Source organism: Puntigrus tetrazona, chromosome 11 (assembly GCF_018831695.1).
Source record: "Puntigrus tetrazona isolate hp1 chromosome 11, ASM1883169v1, whole genome shotgun sequence".
In the NCBI taxonomy this organism is placed as follows: domain Eukaryota; kingdom Metazoa; phylum Chordata; class Actinopteri; order Cypriniformes; family Cyprinidae; genus Puntigrus; species Puntigrus tetrazona.
Genome location: NC_056709.1, coordinates 1,053,416 through 1,070,915, shown reverse-complemented (window position 1 = coordinate 1,070,915; position 17,500 = coordinate 1,053,416). Strand labels below are relative to the sequence as shown.

At 42.0% G+C, this 17,500-nt stretch overlaps 2 protein-coding genes across 3 annotated transcripts in view; one reads left to right on the top strand and one right to left on the bottom strand.

Annotated features, from left to right (window-relative positions):
* Positions 1-416: 416 nt before the first annotated feature.
* On the top strand, positions 417-16,339 carry raf1b (Raf-1 proto-oncogene, serine/threonine kinase b). Of its 2 annotated transcripts, none has more exons than XM_043252077.1 (17): positions 417-434; positions 6,694-6,920; positions 7,793-7,905; positions 8,213-8,315; positions 8,391-8,548; positions 9,014-9,100; positions 10,159-10,312; positions 10,407-10,431; positions 10,522-10,604; positions 10,752-10,869; positions 11,821-11,905; positions 12,064-12,240; positions 13,414-13,460; positions 13,621-13,739; positions 14,216-14,347; positions 15,182-15,316; positions 15,409-16,339. In XM_043252077.1, exons 2-17 carry the CDS (start codon positions 6,723-6,725, stop codon positions 15,544-15,546), a joined length of 1,872 nt encoding a protein of 623 aa, XP_043108012.1. In that variant the 5' UTR covers positions 417-434; positions 6,694-6,722; the 3' UTR covers positions 15,547-16,339. The 2 variants fall into 2 exon arrangements, with proteins under 2 accessions (XP_043108012.1, XP_043108011.1); XM_043252076.1 differs by lacking the exon at positions 417-434 and adding an exon at positions 3,860-4,008.
* A 708-nt stretch (positions 16,340-17,047) lies between these two features.
* The window catches only part of mkrn2 (makorin, ring finger protein, 2), a 7,519-nt gene continuing 7,066 nt past the window's right edge, over positions 17,048-17,500 (bottom strand). The window contains exon 8 of the mRNA XM_043252078.1: positions 17,048-17,500. This exon is cut by the window's right edge and continues 302 nt beyond it. The gene's annotated coding sequence lies outside the window, so the exon portion shown is untranslated.

Sequence of the window (17,500 nt, the reverse complement as noted above, 5' to 3'; positions counted from 1 at the left end):
AACATCCAGACGTTCAGCCTAGTTTCTGCTATGAGCTCATGAAATCCTGCTCTTAGAGCGCCTTTGTTTTGTCTGTAGCCTGCTGCTGCTGTCAGATGATGCAAGCTTGAGGGAATACCTTAAATCTGTGCCACAAGGTCCTGCACTCTGCTCTCCCCGCCTCCATCTCTATGAGAGCAGAGTGCATTTGAGATGCTCTGGGATTTCGACACAGAGAGCCTCCATTTGACACTGAGCCGCAGCTCGATAGCACACCGGGCCCGACTCCGAGCAGAAGGGCCGTTCGCAAGATTTCTATTATAGGAGAAAAGGCTGTGGATGAACTGAGAATGGGGCTGAAGAGAAAGCATCAAACAGAGCTTCAGAAGGAGCTGTGGCTGGATATGAAAAGATAATCTGACATGGATGGGTTTCACCGGCACTTCTTGATTCAGGTCAGTAACTGTGAGGAAGACACAGCAACACAAGCTACGCAACTAATAACCATCTGTTTCTTCAAAAACTCAAAAAGAGTTTTAAAGGAGGTAACCTTTGTTCATGGCCTTGCTTTAAATGCAATCTTTTTTTCTTCTTCTTTTTGGTCATTTGTGAAGGTTTTGTTTGGAATTACCTGCAGTTTAGTAAATAAGCATTCGTAGAAAACGTGAGGTAATGTGCAGCCGTGGCCGAGCGGTGGCGCTGTTATCTAAAAAAAACAGGTTTATGTCATTTCAAGTATTTGAAGGGCTTGTTAAAATGCATGAAACGCAAAACAGTATTAGAAGCAAATAATAGCCGAGATATATATAAACACGAGTGTGACCTTCTTGTTTTTATCTGGCCTGGTTTGTTCCACACCTTCTGGACTTGGATGGTGTTAGCATGTATTTGTGACACAGAGCAGCAGGACAAAAACGGCAGTTCAGTGATGTTATATTTCCACCCACAGCATTTCTCCACAGCTCTTCTGCAGACCGCTCCAACCAATGGAAAAACCCCATCCCGTTAACGCAGGGTTCACTTCAAGGACCTCAAAACTGATGTTTATATTTACAGAACGTTTATCTCGTTACATACACCCACCCTAAATCCTCCTTAATGCGGACATACCATAATACAAAAAATCAACAGTAAAGAAAGAGGAAAAACATTGTTCTTTGTGTTTCAACCAACAAGGAAAAAGAAAAAAATGCACATGCCGTACAGTTTAGCTGTCAATCATAGATTCTCCCATAAGGAGTGCAGAAATACTTACGGAGACGCCAACCCCAGTCTCATAGTGTGTCCATTATGTACTAATTCAATATTTGATTTATAACGTATATTTATCATATTTACATCACTTTTTTCAGAGTGTGCATCCGTGCCATGTGAGCTTCTCGCAAGTCTTGGACATAAAATCTCTGTAATCCACCACATCCTCATTTAGAAGCACATTTTGAAACAAGACGTCAGTTTGAAGACGAAGAACTCTGCCAAACATAATAAAGAATGGCGCAGAACCCGTTGTCTCCTGTTCTGTGCAGCTGTAACAGAAGGTAAGCTGCTGTAACATCTGAGGCCATTCTGACATTGTTTTAGGAGGCAATGTCCTAATCCTGAATTCCAAGAGACCTGACAAATCTCTCGGCAATGTGACTTGTGTCTGCTGACCAAAAATTGATGAAGGATACTTTCTAAAGGAGCACAAGCATTGGGTTTTTCCGACCACACATTGCTGACAATTCCCCGCGCAATCATCAATATCTTTTTTCATTCCAATCCAGAAGAATCGTTGTCCCGCAAGTGACAGTGTTCTGTCACGTCCTTGATGTTCTGCTGCATCGAGAATTCCATGGAGAACCCGTGGAGAACTTCAAAGAAGCAGGTAAAACAAACAGGTGCGGTTTCTTGTTTAGCTTCGGATCCCTCTTCACCTTGTACTCCATTAGAAACGACAAGTTTTTCCATATTGTTGTGCGTTCTCAGTCTGGCATTCTGGCTTGGTGGTATACTCCTGTGTGGAAAACAGAAAGGTCTGTCATCAGTGAAGTTAATCCGACGGACAAAGCCTTTAGCCTCTGCGCAGTCCATTTTGACTCTTGAAGAAACTGACTCTTACTTCTCAATCATGTGCAACAATTTGTCTTTCCAGCGGGCTGACACTTCACACGACTGGATTGACCTCTCCATGTTTCTGTATTAGAGAAAAGAGATAGAAACACTCATCATACTCATCGTTACTTGACTTAGACACGAGCCAGTGATAATATCTTGTGCTGACTGGCTTGTCATATCTGGGTTTCTTTCTTCAGCAGACTTGCTGAAGGACTCACAATCCATAACATATTTAAAACTGAATATGGGAGATTCACTCTCGAGATCCATGTAATCCCATGTAATCACAGGTAGATCACTTAGTATGACCACTGGTTGACTGAGGAAGCATCCTTCCTTTCCTTTGGACAGCAATTCCTCAGAGGGTCAACGCTGGAAACAGAGCCTATGATTTTTGCAGTATGTAAAAGCTGAACTTGAGGTGTCCTTGCACACTAAAGGTGGTGCATCATTCAGGCCAGGAATTCTAGATCAGAGTTTGGGCAATTCCTAATGAACATCCTTGTTGATCCAGACACTCATCTGTTACGTCCGTAGTACGGTTCAAGCGTAACCTCCTGAAGTTCTGGAAGAGTATTTGGAAATCTTGCCGTGGTATAGGAGAATATTGTTGGCAACTGAGATGCTTGTGTAATAGGGTGTAGATTGCATCAGGATTTGTTTGAATATCTAAACCAATTGACAGAATCTCCACCTTAACGACATCTTTGACTTTGCCTCTTAGGTGGGTTAAAATCTCTTCAGCTTGCTCTTCAGAAGGCAGAAACCCCTTCCCTATGACATTTTTCATGTGACAGTGTCTGATGCGTCGCCTCTGAAAATCGGAGGATCTTTAACTTCCCTTCGACTCACAACTTGGATCTGTGAGGTACTTGTGTGTATCTACTGTCATGATTATCCTGAGTACGCTTTGATGCAGCTTCGGTGCGACTGTGCATATCCGAACGCGCAAGGACACTATGTGCCAGCTGCAGGCCTACTTGCTGCACTATGTGACCCATCTGACTCATTATGTCACTGGTATGGAGTCGATGTGTTGGTGTGATTCACATTTGCATTTAGAGCTGGAACTGCATTTGCTTCTGTGCATTGTTTTCACTTCAAAGAGCAGACCTAGGGCCTACATAACGAGATTCGGTCAACCTTGTATTTTCCATAATTAGGGCATACAACTAAGGAAATGTGAAAGAAAAAATGCATACACCAACATCCCTCTGACAGCTGGTCTAAAGCAATGCTTTATGTCTTCATTTTACTTCAGGAGACACTGATTCATTAACTGGGGTTTTACGGACTATCACGGTGTTCGTTTCTCAGAACTATCATAACATTTCAGGTGCTGTGCAACGAGATTGGACCGGGTCAGCTGCTAGTCAAGATATCTCATCCCATAGTCCACATCACATGTCACATGATTTTTTGGGATGTGCATGGTGGAATTTATTAATAGTCTTAAAGGTATGTATTACATTAAATGTATTAATAAATAAGTACTAAAACAGAACTAATGGCTTTAATAATTTGTGCACATCTTTTATCCTTTTAAGAATCAGTATTTTAACAGGTGGATGGATAGCTGTCGACTCTCAGAGATGGACGACGTGGCTCAACCATTATAATAAAGCTGAGGTTACGCAAATGGCAAGCGTTACCATGGTTACTGCACTTTTACTACAGTAAAGGCACGGTCGGTTTTCGCAAAACTCCATAACGATTACACTGGCGTTCGGACGAGCTAAAACCTCGGGTTGTTAAATGTTAACGGGGCTTGCCACATCACTCGACGCTTCGAACCAGTCGACCGTCCACGAAAAAAACAAACTAGCGTTTTTAGCTTAGTTAGTCGCGCGGCTAGCGGTGACGTCACGGTGACGTCACGCTCTCCCTCGTAGCGATAATCATGGCGGATCAACAATTCAACAACTTTCTCTGGTAAGTGAAGCTCAGGACTTCTAGTTCGTGCGCGCTTTGCTGTTTCTTCCAGAGTTTTCTCGCCGCTCGTCTAATAGGACTCGCTCGTCTCGGTCGACAGATGTTGCGTCGAGACGTTATTGTTTGTTAACGCGAGCTGCTTCAGGGAACGAGCATATATGTGTTTGTAAACACGGCTAAATCTGTTAAAACTCGCGCTGGCGCTTCATTAGCTGTGTTACCAAACAGATTAAAGCCACTAGACGCAAAGCAGCCGCGCGAACTAGGGGTGTTTGCTAAAAGCTCAAAACATTGGCGTTTTAGGGTTAGGAAAAATATTCTGGGTAAATAGATTTTCTTTGGTAAATAACGCCAGTAGTGTAAATGACGAAACGAGGTAAATGATATGGAAACAGTGGAAGTGCGTGACATCGGATGGATTATTGCAAACATGAAACCTCTTTATTGTTCTCTAGTTTTTCCTCAAACGCAGTCCATCTAAGTTATTGCTGAACTAAAGCGCGTTAAAGATGCTAAATGTGAATTAGTTTGTTTACTGCGTTACCCGGATGTTCCAGACTCGCTTTAAATGTATTTTTAAAGCACGCGACGGCTTGATTTATTTTCCCAGTCTGCTGATTCATTAATAACCTAAGCCGGTTTCATAAAACCTGTCCGTACTGTTCTGCGTTTATTCTACAAAAGCACGGTCTTCAGAGAGGCTTGTTGTGGTTTAGCTGAGTGATTGTGAGCAGACGTGAGGCTATTAGCACTCGTCTAATGGCTTTAATTGTGCTCCTGGATTCTCATCATGCTTTCTGATGCAATATTTATAGTGGTAAACCTCTCTCTGTAGATGTCTTCTGAAGACGACTGCAGAGAAGAATATTAGAACAATGCAGTTATAATCATCAGGCTTTCAGTAGTGCTGATGTAGTAACAGTCTGAACGTTTGAGCCATATTTCCTTTCTTTGCTTATTAAACATCCGAGTACACTCCTGTATTTCAAGTTACATACCGTGCTCATACTGAGTATTTTTACAACATGTAGATATCTACAATTACATGCACGTTTAATAAAAGGAATGCAAATCTTTTATGTTAAAAAAAAAATACTTTTGCAGTGGCACTAATTTAGTTTGCATTAAATGCATCATTATCGACGAAAGCATTCGTGCGTGCATATGCACACACAAACAAATTATGATGACTGTGTTTTTACATTGCTCTCCGTATGCATGAAATATTAGGGATGTGTCACAATGTTTTAATGCAGACGGGTTGGTGTTTCTCACACTCGCGGTCAGATCGGCGGTGAGTGTGTGTCTCCGAGCCGCTCAGACCTGCTCGACTGGTTTCTGATGTCAGCACAACGAAGAGCTAAAGGGCCTAACGAGAACAGAGCGGTTGAACCCGGCGCGGTTACACAGTTACTTTCCGAGCGGGGGACAGGTGGACGTCGCTGTGGCTCATGCAAACCGTGTGAGGAGCGTGTGAGCGTGTGCTTGCGGATGCTGCGTGACACGAAGCGTTCAGGAACCACAGAGTAACAGCAGAGGCTCGTGACTGACGGGTATCTGTCACCATCTGCCAAAGACGTGCCAGTGTTTCACGCAGCAACACAAATGTGGAACACTTGATCAGAAACCGTTCTGGCCTGGCGTTTTACATGCGAGCCTGTGCTGCCCGTTTACTCAAAACACGACCGAATAACGATTTCGCCAAAAACGACCGAGCTCCTGTCTTTGAAGAAGCCTGTCTGACACAGCAATCATCACGTTATTATCCTTTTATTACCGTTTGGTGTTCTTCTGAACGATCGAAGACCCCGTCAGTTATTTGTCCTTGACTTCTCAGGAGCTGGACTCACGTGTTTCTGTGAGCTGTAATAGAAAGACTGCATTACACCACATTAGATTAAGTCCTGCAGGTGACCTTGTTTATAAACCGTATGCTCGCTGTTTTGGAGGGTCGTTGCTGCGAGTCACGTAGTCGCATTACAAATACAATACCCACTTCAGAGTTGCCGGTACTAGATGAGAAGTAGGAAATGTTTTTGTTTTTTTTAACCATAGGCTATATTATAATTTATGCCTTGCCTGCTAAAGATTCGTTTTGCTCACTTTCGACGCATACTTCATGCAGTGTAGCATTACTTGCTCTTGCTGCAGTGAATGGGTGCCGTCAGAATGAGGGTCCAAACGGATGATAAAAACATCACAGTGTTATCTGATGGACTGGAGTGCTGTGGATTATTTTTTAATCAGCTGTTTGGGCTCTCATTCTGACGGCACCCATTCACCGCTGAGGCACGTTTCTCCAAATCTGAGCAAACTCATCTTCTGAGAGTGATTTAATTTCTGTGTTAAAGGTACACTGCATTTTTTGCATAGAGTTAATACGTTTTACCGTCGTTGAGCCCATTCAGGAATATACACGATATAACTAAAGAAGTGTCAAATTTAAATAGGAATAACTTTGTGGCTTATAATGACTCTTTAATCATTTCTGAACGCCATGCTAGTGGTCTAATTGGATTCAGTGATCTATGCTAAAAAACTCTGAAGCGGTAAAACTCGCTCGAAGCCTATTTCCATAAAAAGTGGAGTGTTCCTTTAAGGGCCATTGTTTTGGCCACGTCCTTGACTTGGGATCCGTATGTTTACGAGGACGGGTGATTTGTATTTGTTCTGCTCTCATGCCAGATCACTGAAGTCTGCCGCTGCCCGCCGTGATGGAGCACATTCAAGGGGCCTGGAAGAACATCAGTCATGGGTTTGGGTGCAAAGACTCAGTGTTTGAAGATTCCTGCATGTCTCCCACCATCCTCAAGAACTTCCCGTACCGGAGGTTGTCCGATGACGGGCGAATCCCAGACTCGAAAACGAGCAGCACAATCCGTGTCTACCTGCCCAACAAACAGCGGACTGTGGTAACAAGAGAACAGCCTAATCTGTGTTTTCACCGAATGTTTGGCACAATATCATAAGCGTGATATTATCCTGCTTCAACATTGTGAGCTGTTTGTTTGTAGAAGGCATTTAAATGTGTGCGTCAAAAGAAATGAGCCAGACATGATTTTATATGTAGAATTAAATATTAAATGCACGTAAAGTGTCTACTTTTAAGGTTTTAAATAAGTTTTGGTGGTGTAAAATGCAAGTGAAATAATCTCCATAAGTTCCATTTTCATTTGGTGTAAAGTTTATGTAAAAATTGAAACAACATACTTATTCAGACCAAAATAAAAATTTAAATATATATGTATAAATAAATTAAAAATAATAATTAATAAATAAATAAATAAATAATATATATATATATATATATATATATATATATATATATATATATATATATATATATATATATATATATATATATATGAATAAGTAGCATGCTTAGTGTAGTTGCTTAAAGTTTAAAAATGCAAAATTGAATTAAGAAGTATCTGACTAATTTGTTTTTATTATGTCCTAAATCGTTCTGGTAAATACGCCTGACAAGATTGTCATAATGAATGACATTTTAGTGGCTGTTTTCGGTAAATCGTGGTAAAAATGCTTTGGTAAAAACTTTCTATTCTATTCAAAAACAACAATTCGATGCTGTATTACACTTATTGTTTTGCATGAAAACCCTTTTTAATTTTTGACTCACAAACTCATGAAGTTCTAGTTGATATAAGTAGCATTCTCAAATATTCAAACAGACTCAAACTGACAATAAAAGGCATGAACAAGCATGTTAAGGTTGCCCGGATCAGGATTTAAGTTGTAACAAATTGAAATGGTGTGTTAATAGGTGAATGTGCGACCGGGTATGACGCTGCACAGCTGCCTCATCAAAGCCCTGAAAGTCCGTGGCCTTCAGCCTGAATGCTGCGCGGTCTTCAAGCTTCATCGAGAACATTCGTTGTAAGTTGTGGCCTACGGAGAAAAGGAAAAATAAGGCGCATTGTCTTTTCCTCGCTGTATGCGCACAGCTATCAACAAGCATTGCATTGAAGCCAAATTAATTCTGTAGCTTGACCACCGATGAACAGAAAAAGACTATTACTATTTTTAAAATGTATTGTATTTGGTAGGGCTGGATATTGATATAGGTATAGATTTGAAAATGAAAATGATCTCAGTGTAACCTGACTGATCTTGAGTGGATAGTAGAGAGTCATGGGCCTTACGGTGAGTTAACGAAAGAGCTAACGCTATTCTCTCTGTTCAGTAAAAAGCTGCGTATGGATTGGAGCACTGATTCTACCTCGCTGGTCGGAGAGGAGTTGCTGGTTGAAGTCTTGGATCACGTACCCCTGACTACGCACAACTTCGTGAGTTCCCATGAAGTTCAAACCGAGCTGCCGCCGTCTTTGCTGCGTCTCTAACGACCGCCCCCCCTTCCGCAGGTACGGAAAACCTTTTTGAAGCTGGCCTTTTGTGACATCTGTCAGAAGTTTCTCCTGCACGGCTTCAGATGTCAGACGTGCGGCTACAAATTTCACGAGCACTGCAGCACCAAAGTGCCCACGATGTGCGTGGACTGGAGCAACATCCGGCAGCTTCTGTGAGTGCTCACGAACGAACACCGTTCAGGAAAGAGCGAGCTGCCGCCTGCACGGGGCTAAACAGTAGGACGAATTCGGTGGTGAAATCTCAGAAGGCGTGAACCATGCTGGTTTTGTTTGATACGCCGTTTCATCGCATTTCATAATGAACAGGCTTTTAGATAGACATGCAGATGCAGTTCAAGGGAAGGCTCTAGAGTTTTGCATAGAGGCCCTCTCGCCGTGAGCTTTGTAGATGTCTATCGATGAAAATCAGGTAATTCACGGTACAAAGGTCCATTCTTCTGGAGCTCGTTCAAAGCCATGCATCATTAAAAAAAAACGAAAATATACAAACGCAATGTTTTCTAAGATTATACCAAGGAAAATCCCTCATTAGTCCATCTCAAATGAGATGTAGCGTAGCCGGTGGGGGTTTGCTGTCATGAAGCGTCTGTGTTATTGGCTGGTGTGTGTTTTTCCAGGCTGTTCCCCACTCCCGGAGAGAACGGGACCCCGGCGCTCCCTCCCCTCTCGTCCCGTCGCATGCAGAACTCTAAATTCTCCTTCAGGTAAATATAGCCTGTTTCTATATTTACCTCCGATGTGGTGAACTCACTTGACAAGTCCTCACTTCAGATCAAAGCATGTCAAGACGCCACATTGTTATCGTTTTCTTCCTTGTGTTTCATGCCTGTAGTTCCTTGTATTAAAGCATTTCAGGTGATCGTTTGCTGAAAAACTGCCACTTTACTTTATCTGGAAACCATGCGTGCATTTTAAAATATTTTGACTATATATAATGGTTAATCTTTTTTTTTTTTTGCCATTTAGTGCTTAAATGATTAACCTTGTGGAGATACTCGCTTCTCAGCAGTCAAGATTAATATCTGTCAACGGCATTTGTGGCACGAGATTTTCTCTGAAAATCGTTTTTACGACAACAAGCGTTAATGCGAAAATGCACACCGTTTCAGAAGATGTTGCTGGCATGATAAAATCACTTACTGGTCTAGTCTGCGTAACTTTCATTAAGTTTTTCACCTGGTTAGTTTAGGTCACTTTCACATAAAATGCTCTGATACGCATCAGGAACCTAATCCGTAATCAAGATCTAAGTCTTCTGCTACGAGTCTTTGTTTTCAGATGCGCTAGGGGCATTCAATCTTTTTTAGTCTTTCCTACGTTTGCTGTAACAGTATCAACTCTACACTGGGTCATTCCACCAAATCAGCGCTTTTTGCATCCTTTTAACATAGCAGCATATAAATGTGCAATTTAAAAACACAACAATACCTTGTATGCCTTCACCAGTATTAGATTAAAAAAAAAGAAGAAAATTTAAATAATATAATTTTTGGTTTTTGGTCTTTCCCTTTTCAGCAGGACTTTTAATTTGCAAAATGATATTAGAAAAATTACATTTGCATATCGTCTTGAATATAATCTCATTTAGCACCGTTTTTGCATCATGCAAAATTTCAATGTAAATATAAATTTAAGCAATTATTTAATAGAATCAATATCTGCACGAAAAGTCATGTGAAAGTATACATTTTGCAGCAAAGTTTAATCTTATAAAGACATTGAAAGAAAGAAAATGTGCACAAACTGGGTCTCCCTTCTGCAGCCCCTATCACAGATACTCCACGCCGAACGCTTTAAACTACATCACCCCCATGCCGTCCTCCGGCGTCTCTCTCAGTCATAAAGTGCTGTCCACCTCCACCCCAAACGTCCACATGGTGAGCACCACCCAGCCGGTCGACGAGGCTGCTTATCAGGTGACAGCGCTCGCTTTTCTCCTAAAATCAGCATTGAATTCGTTTGCATCCTGAACTGTCTTTGTTAAAATGGTGCTTCCCTCTGACTTCACAGGAAGCTTTAGGGCGAGATGAATCAGGTGAGGGCCTTTTCAGACTTTTTCCTCAGATTTCACAGCGAAGCTAAGGCTGAGATGTGTTCTTAAGCGTCCCTTCATGTTCCCTCGCAGGAAGCCCGACGGAGTGGTCCAAAACCCCGGCTCCGGCACACAGGGAGAAAGCGCCTGCGACGAACACTCAGGAAAAACGCATCGTAAGTGGCACGTGAACGATCAGACGCCAGAGCAGAAAAACTTTCTGCACACGGTTTAGATCGGTGCTCCGCCGATGTGTTTGAAACGTTACCCTACATGTCTGTTTACTTCACTGGACGCTGGCTGACGGTGTTTCTGGTCTCTAGCGTCCCAGAGAGAAGAGAGATTCCAGCTATTACTGGGAGATCGAGGCCACTGAGGTGGTTCTGCTCTCCAGGATCGGCTCAGGGTCTTTCGGCACAGTTTACAAAGGGAAGTGGCATGGTAAGATCTCTCTCACATCGTGATGTGATTTCGTGTTGTTAGCATTCAGCTGACGTGAGCGCATATAATAGCTGTTTTACAATGGCATCGAACACATCCAGTGAAAATGATGTCTTGAGCGTTTTGTGTTTGGCTCTATGGAGCTTCCAAAATGCATACATCAGTGATTAAAATACAAGTATTGCGACAAATGTCAAACAGGTTTTTTTTAGTAATTACAAAACCCAATGTTTAAGCATGTAATGGTTTAGACGGGACCCCTATCTCTTCTGATATGACATTCCCTATGTGTATAAGATTCATAAAGAAATGATTGTTCGAGACAGAGCTTGACTGGTTTGCGGAAACCAGACTTGTACATATGGCTACAGTCATTTTAGACACTTCCAACACTTGCAACAGATACATACATCAATTATTTAAACCTTTGTTGCCACAGAAGTGCCCTTTTCTGTTCTAAAGAAGGGGGTACCAATACTTTTGTCCATGTAGTGCATGTACAAGTCACTGGTATCCTGAATGATTGAGTATATTTGTAGGGTGCATTTCAAGCAAAATGAAGTGAAATCGTTATATTTTGATATATGCATGGCACGCAGGGGAAAAATAAAAGCTATCACGGCCACAATTTAAAAATTCGTTCCCATGACTTAATTAGTTCTCTTGTTTTAGTTAAGTCATGGCCGTATTATTTTACTTTGTTCCCTCAAGTTAATTTGTAGCCATAATTTAACTAAAATGAGGGAACAAATTAATGAATTATTGGAACCAATGGTTATAATTTGGCCACTATTTACCTAAAATAAAAAAAACTGATTAATAAGTAGTGTGAGTGCACGGCTGTGAGTGTAGTGTGCGTGTTGTGTGCCGGTTTCTGTAGTAATAATAGATAGACAGGCTTGGAGGGGAAAAAACCTCCTTTCTTATTATTAAGTCTTTATGTATTTTCAGGTGATGTTGCTGTGAAGATTTTAAAGGTCACAAATCCCACACCAGAGCAGTTACAGGCCTTTCGCAATGAAGTAGCTGTTCTCAGGTAAACCAGAGATGAAAATGGAGATTGTTTGTAGTGAAATACCCAAGCGCTGAGTATATAGAGAAACATTTGCATCGTGCCATTTTAATGACCTTGTCCACATGCTGTAAGCCTCCGCAGGCCGCACGACCCAAGCGCTCTCTTTGTCGTTGTTACAGGAAGACCAGGCACGTCAATATTGTTTTGTTTATGGGATACATGACCAAGGCAAACTTGGCCATTGTGACGCAGTGGTGTGAAGGAAGCAGTCTCTACAAACATCTGCACGTGCAGGAGACCAACTTCCAGATGTTCCAGCTGATGGACATCGCCAGACAGACGGCGCAGGGCATGGAGTGAGTGTTTAGAGAGCTGCTCAAGGTTTCAGAGCCCCTGATCTCAACCAGCCTTCTGCAACCCTAAACGCTGTTATTTGCTGAATGCAAATACTATCACGAAACTAACCAAATGCTCTCGTATGGTCGGGACAGGGAAATTAACAGGTGTATCGAATAGCACAGACGCCCTTACCTCAGCGGTTTGGTCGTTGATGTCAAAAGCTGTGCGTCGACTCAATTAAGAGCATTTTGGTGAAAATAGTACATTGATTACTTCAACGCCAACACAAACATGACATCATCCTCAAACCATGAAGTAAATGAAAATGCAGCCCATATTACACTAGCTAAAACTGCTTATTGCATCGAAATTATACAGTATAATTCAAACGTTTGAGGTAAAAAGAAGAAATTAATTAATGTCCAGCAAGGAGTTCATTACATTTATTGTGACTTTTATAAAGTTTTTCACTAGTAAGTGTGATCAAACAATTAATTGCATCCAGAATAAGTTTGTTTACTGTATATATGTGTTCTGTCTGTATTTAGTAGTACATATTTTTCTTAAATGTATGCATGCTTGCATTTATATATGTATATATATTATATATATATATATATATATATATATATATATATATATATATATATACATACACACACACACACAGTATACACTATAAATAACTTTTGGATTAAATAAATCGCGATTAATCTTTTGATAACACTAAATCGCATTTTGAACTGAATGCTTTTGTGACTATTTTTACTGTATTTTTAAAGAAATTAATTAAGCCTGGGAAAGCAGTAGAGAATTCTTTCAAAACATCTTACGTTTGAACAGAAGAGCATCGCTTATCGATGCAATAAATACGTTCAGTCTTCACGATCGTATTGAAAAGGTTTTGGACCTGTGGTAGTTGTAGTGTAAAACAATTAAGAGCGCAGAGCACAGTGTGTTTGACAGCATAGGATATTTTCAGTAACAGATTTGCATTTTGACAGCATGATACCATCCGCTATTTATAGAAGCTTTTAAAATAGTTCAACATAGGGGAGTGTTTATATGTAAACTCAAAGGTGGTTTTGTCAGTTAACGCCTGACGGTTTTCTCTACCAGCATGATTATAATGATAGAAGAAAACACTAGGAATACAGAATTAATAACTCGTAATGTCTTTTGTCTTCTAGTTACCTGCATGCAAAGAATATCATCCATCGAGACATGAAGTCAAACAGTATCTTTTATGAACAACTCAATTCGACACCCTCTTTTTTCTCTATTGCATGAAGCTGCTGCTGCCTCTACAGAGGAGGTTTATTTTCGATGCGTGTCATACTTGTGCTCCTGTGAATGTAGTGTTCAAGCTGTCAGAAATCCCCTTAACGGAAGCTCAGATATCTTCCTACATGAAGGGCTGACGGTGAAGATCGGTGATTTTGGTCTGGCCACGGTCAAGGCGCGGTGGAGCGGCCCGCATCGAGTGGAGCAGCCGTCTGGATCCATTCTGTGGATGGTGCGTTAGAGGAATAATTCGGGCCCAAACCAGCATTTGCTGAGAACGTCCTCGGCTAAGGTCACGCAAGATGTGGATGAGTTTGATTCTTCATCAGATTTGGAGAAATGCAGCATCGCTTTCTCAGCAATGCATGCTCTGCGGTGAATGGGTGCCGTCAGAATGAGAGTCCAAGCCAATAAAACCAAAATATAAGCGGAAAAGTGCATCCTAGACTTCTCTCCTGATTCAGACCAGAAGACTTTTTCACTATAAGAAGCTTTAATATGAAACAAACAATAATTAGTTTGAGAGTTCGTCGATTCGCCGATGATGTTTTAATCAGACTCTCATTCTGACGGCACCCATTCACTGCAGAGCATCCGCTGATGAAACTGACCTGATGAAGAAACGCACTCCTCCTCATCTCGGACGGCCTGAGCACGTTGTAGGAAAGGGTGTGTTGTGTAATACTCTCTGATACTGATGTTCTGCAGGCTCCCGAGGTCATCCGGATGCAGGACAACAATCCTTACAGTTTTCAGTCGGATGTGTACTCGTACGGTATCGTCCTGTATGAGCTGATGACGGGAGAACTGCCTTATTCTATGACTGGAAACAGAGATCAGGTACAATAACACCATCAGCCTGTAGATATCACATGATCATGGATGTCATACAACAGTCCACCATCAAACAGCACGGGCTTTGACCTTTACACGCCTGCTAGGACAATATTTTAACACGAGGGGCTTTTATTTTTTGCAAAAAAACTGTTAAGACTTTGTGCATTGTTTTTTTTTTTTTTATGGTACTCTTCGTTGTTTATGCTAGATCTAATTTGATGGTTTTGTGCTTAAATATGACTTGGGGATTTCTTTGCAAGGCCGTCACCTCGGAGACGTTGGTTGAGGCCGCTAGTCGAGGCGTGAGACGGCGTGTTTAGCATGCAGCGTCAGCTCGGTGCGTGATAATGGCGGGTGCGTGGTATCGAGTGCGAGCTCGTGCTCACAGCAGCGTGACTCTGAAATGTGTTTGGCAGTGATCCCGAGCGCTCACGAGCCCTGCTGCTAAATTTAGGCGCCCAAAGGCCAAAGGTCCATTTTAAAGCACACTCGCTGCTTTTGTAGCCTGCGACATTGTTTTGCTGCTTGATAATGAGGCGAAACGAAGGCCGTTATGTTTGATTGTGAGAAAACCCAAGATAACGGAAACAAAGTATTAAAATCTGGCACGAAGATTCGGTGCAACTGCTTTGCTATTGCTTTCCCAAAACGGCCGACATGTCGTCTATGCGCGGCACTGAAAGAAAGCCCCGAGTCGTATCGCATACAGCCTCCCACTACATCACAGTACGGTGCCTTTGGCACAGGGAAGCTTTCACATTGTGCATGCGGTGTAAAAAGCTAGTTCCTGTTTTAGTTTTGAGTAAAGCGAGCTGTTCCCTGCCGCGTTGCACGCAGATCATCTTCATGGTGGGGAGAGGCTATCTGACCCCTGACCTCAGCAAACTCTACAAGAGCTGTCCCAAAGCCATGAAGAGGCTCGTCGCCGACTGCATCCAGAAGTCCAAAGACGACCGGCCGCTGTTTCCCCAGGTGAGCTCTCTGCACCGTCACAGGAAATGGATTGTAGCCATCTCTAACCAGATATCGGTGTCTGACCACGTCTGTGCTCGTTTCTCTCCTAGATCCTGTCCTCGATCGAGCTGCTCCAGCACTCGCTCCCTAAAATAAACCGCAGCGCGTCGGAGCCGTCGCTCCACAGAGCCTCGCACACCGAGGACATCAACGTCTGCACGCTGGCGCTCTCCTCCGCCTTCAAGTGACGCCGTGTTCCTGCGCTCCGTCTAGTGTACTCCGTGTTAGGTCTTTGGTTCACCCGCTCGAGCTGGACCTCTCTTCAGTGCCGAGGGAACGCTAACAGCACTTTCTTCCTCTTTGATCTGTACCGAGCGGGACCGCTCCGAGCTCCGCCGGCTTTCGTCACCCGTACAATCACGTGCCTGGAAGCCGAGGCCCCGGCTGTATACTCCCTAAGTGCCAGTGCCGCTCGTGGCTTTATCGAAACGCCTCCTAGCACAAGGTGTAGGGAGCACTTTACCATCTTGTGTCTTGCTGTCTCTTTGACTGTGTGTATGTTACAGAAATCCAAGAAGGAAGAGTGGGTATTAACTTTATCACGAGACTTACTAGGGATCCGTTTTTTTTGGCTTTTAGTGGAAGATTAACTTGTAAACTTGACAGATTGTTTATTCATTGTATTTTAATAAAATTAAGTTAAATGCACCACACAAGCTCGGTTTTTAAGATGAGAAGATTATGGCTTCTTGTCAAGCGCAGACGGCGCTTCGAGGTTAGCGGGACGGAACCGATTTCTACGGACTCGACGGATGCTCTGCAGCCAATGGGTGCCGTCAGAACGAGATGAAAACATCACAATAATCCACAGCACTCCGGTCCATCGGTGAACATCTGGAGAAGAAAAACGCTGAGACAAACCAAGACGTCTTTCACTTCAAACTGTTGCTTACAAAATATCCATAATAAAATGCATAGTCCGTAATACTGCTATTCTTTTAAGAAAAATCTGATGTTGGTCTGAATAAATGCTGAAATTAATACTCCTACTAGTGTGATATTGCTCGATATTGACTATGTGATGTAGTTCGAATACGACGACCTGACAGCCATGTTTTCTTCCTCGTGCGATCAACGTAAAGTCTTATGATTTTAAAATCAGTAGCAGGTGGCGTTTAGTCTGAATATGGCACACATCAGGTTTACCTTTAAACGCGTTGGAGAGCTTTTTAATAAGCTTTCTGTCGATGCGTGGTTTCCTATGTGGCCGAGATGCAGCTATTTGAAAATCTGAGCGCACGAAAATACAAATATTGAGAAAATCGACTTTTGAAGTTGTCCAAATTAAGTTTTTAGCAATGCATGCTACTACTGTTTTGAGATATTTACAGAAGGAAACTTACGAAATGTCTTCGCGGACCATGAGCTTCACTTGACATCCTAATGATTTTGGCATAAAAGAATAATGGACCATTTTGACCCATGAAATGGTTGGCTATTTTCATAAATACTGGTTTTGACTACATTAGTAAACTCAGCAGGTAAACTCTTTCACGAAACCAAAAGCCGAAAAAACACATGCATGGAAAAACGCAAGTTAGGGAATTGCGTTGATTACGTATTAATTATAAGCCCTTCTTCTGTTCTTCTGATATAAACGCCTGCTTTTCACTGATATCTTCCCTTTTAACGAGCTGGTCTTCAGTTATTAGCAGGGTTTGAAGGAACTGAATTAATTGACGCAGGCCACTCGGTCACTAAACGGTTTATTACACTCGCTCCAGTGTCACTCAACAATACAATTCAGAAAACAGAATATACTAACCCATAATCAGAGTAAACCAGATGAGTGAATTCAGTACTATGGTATCAGTTGAGTCCGAAATGAAGTATCTAGAATCCAGATGCTCCTAAAATATCAACAGGTCCATTCACTGGCGACAAAATCAATGCTTACTGTTTTCAACCACAGCCGTATTGCATGATGCCCAAACGTTATGAATATAATGTTATCTGAACTAAGTGCAATGGTTACTATTTATTTCTTTCTTTTTTTTTCTTTTTTTCTTTTTACACTTAACAGTATTTCTGTAATACACTACTGGAGTGCATTTGAAAATGTGCCAGAGAGATTTCAGTTCCCATCATACATTCGTCTTTGGGCATGACGTTAAAAAAATCTGGCAAAATCCCAATGCAGGT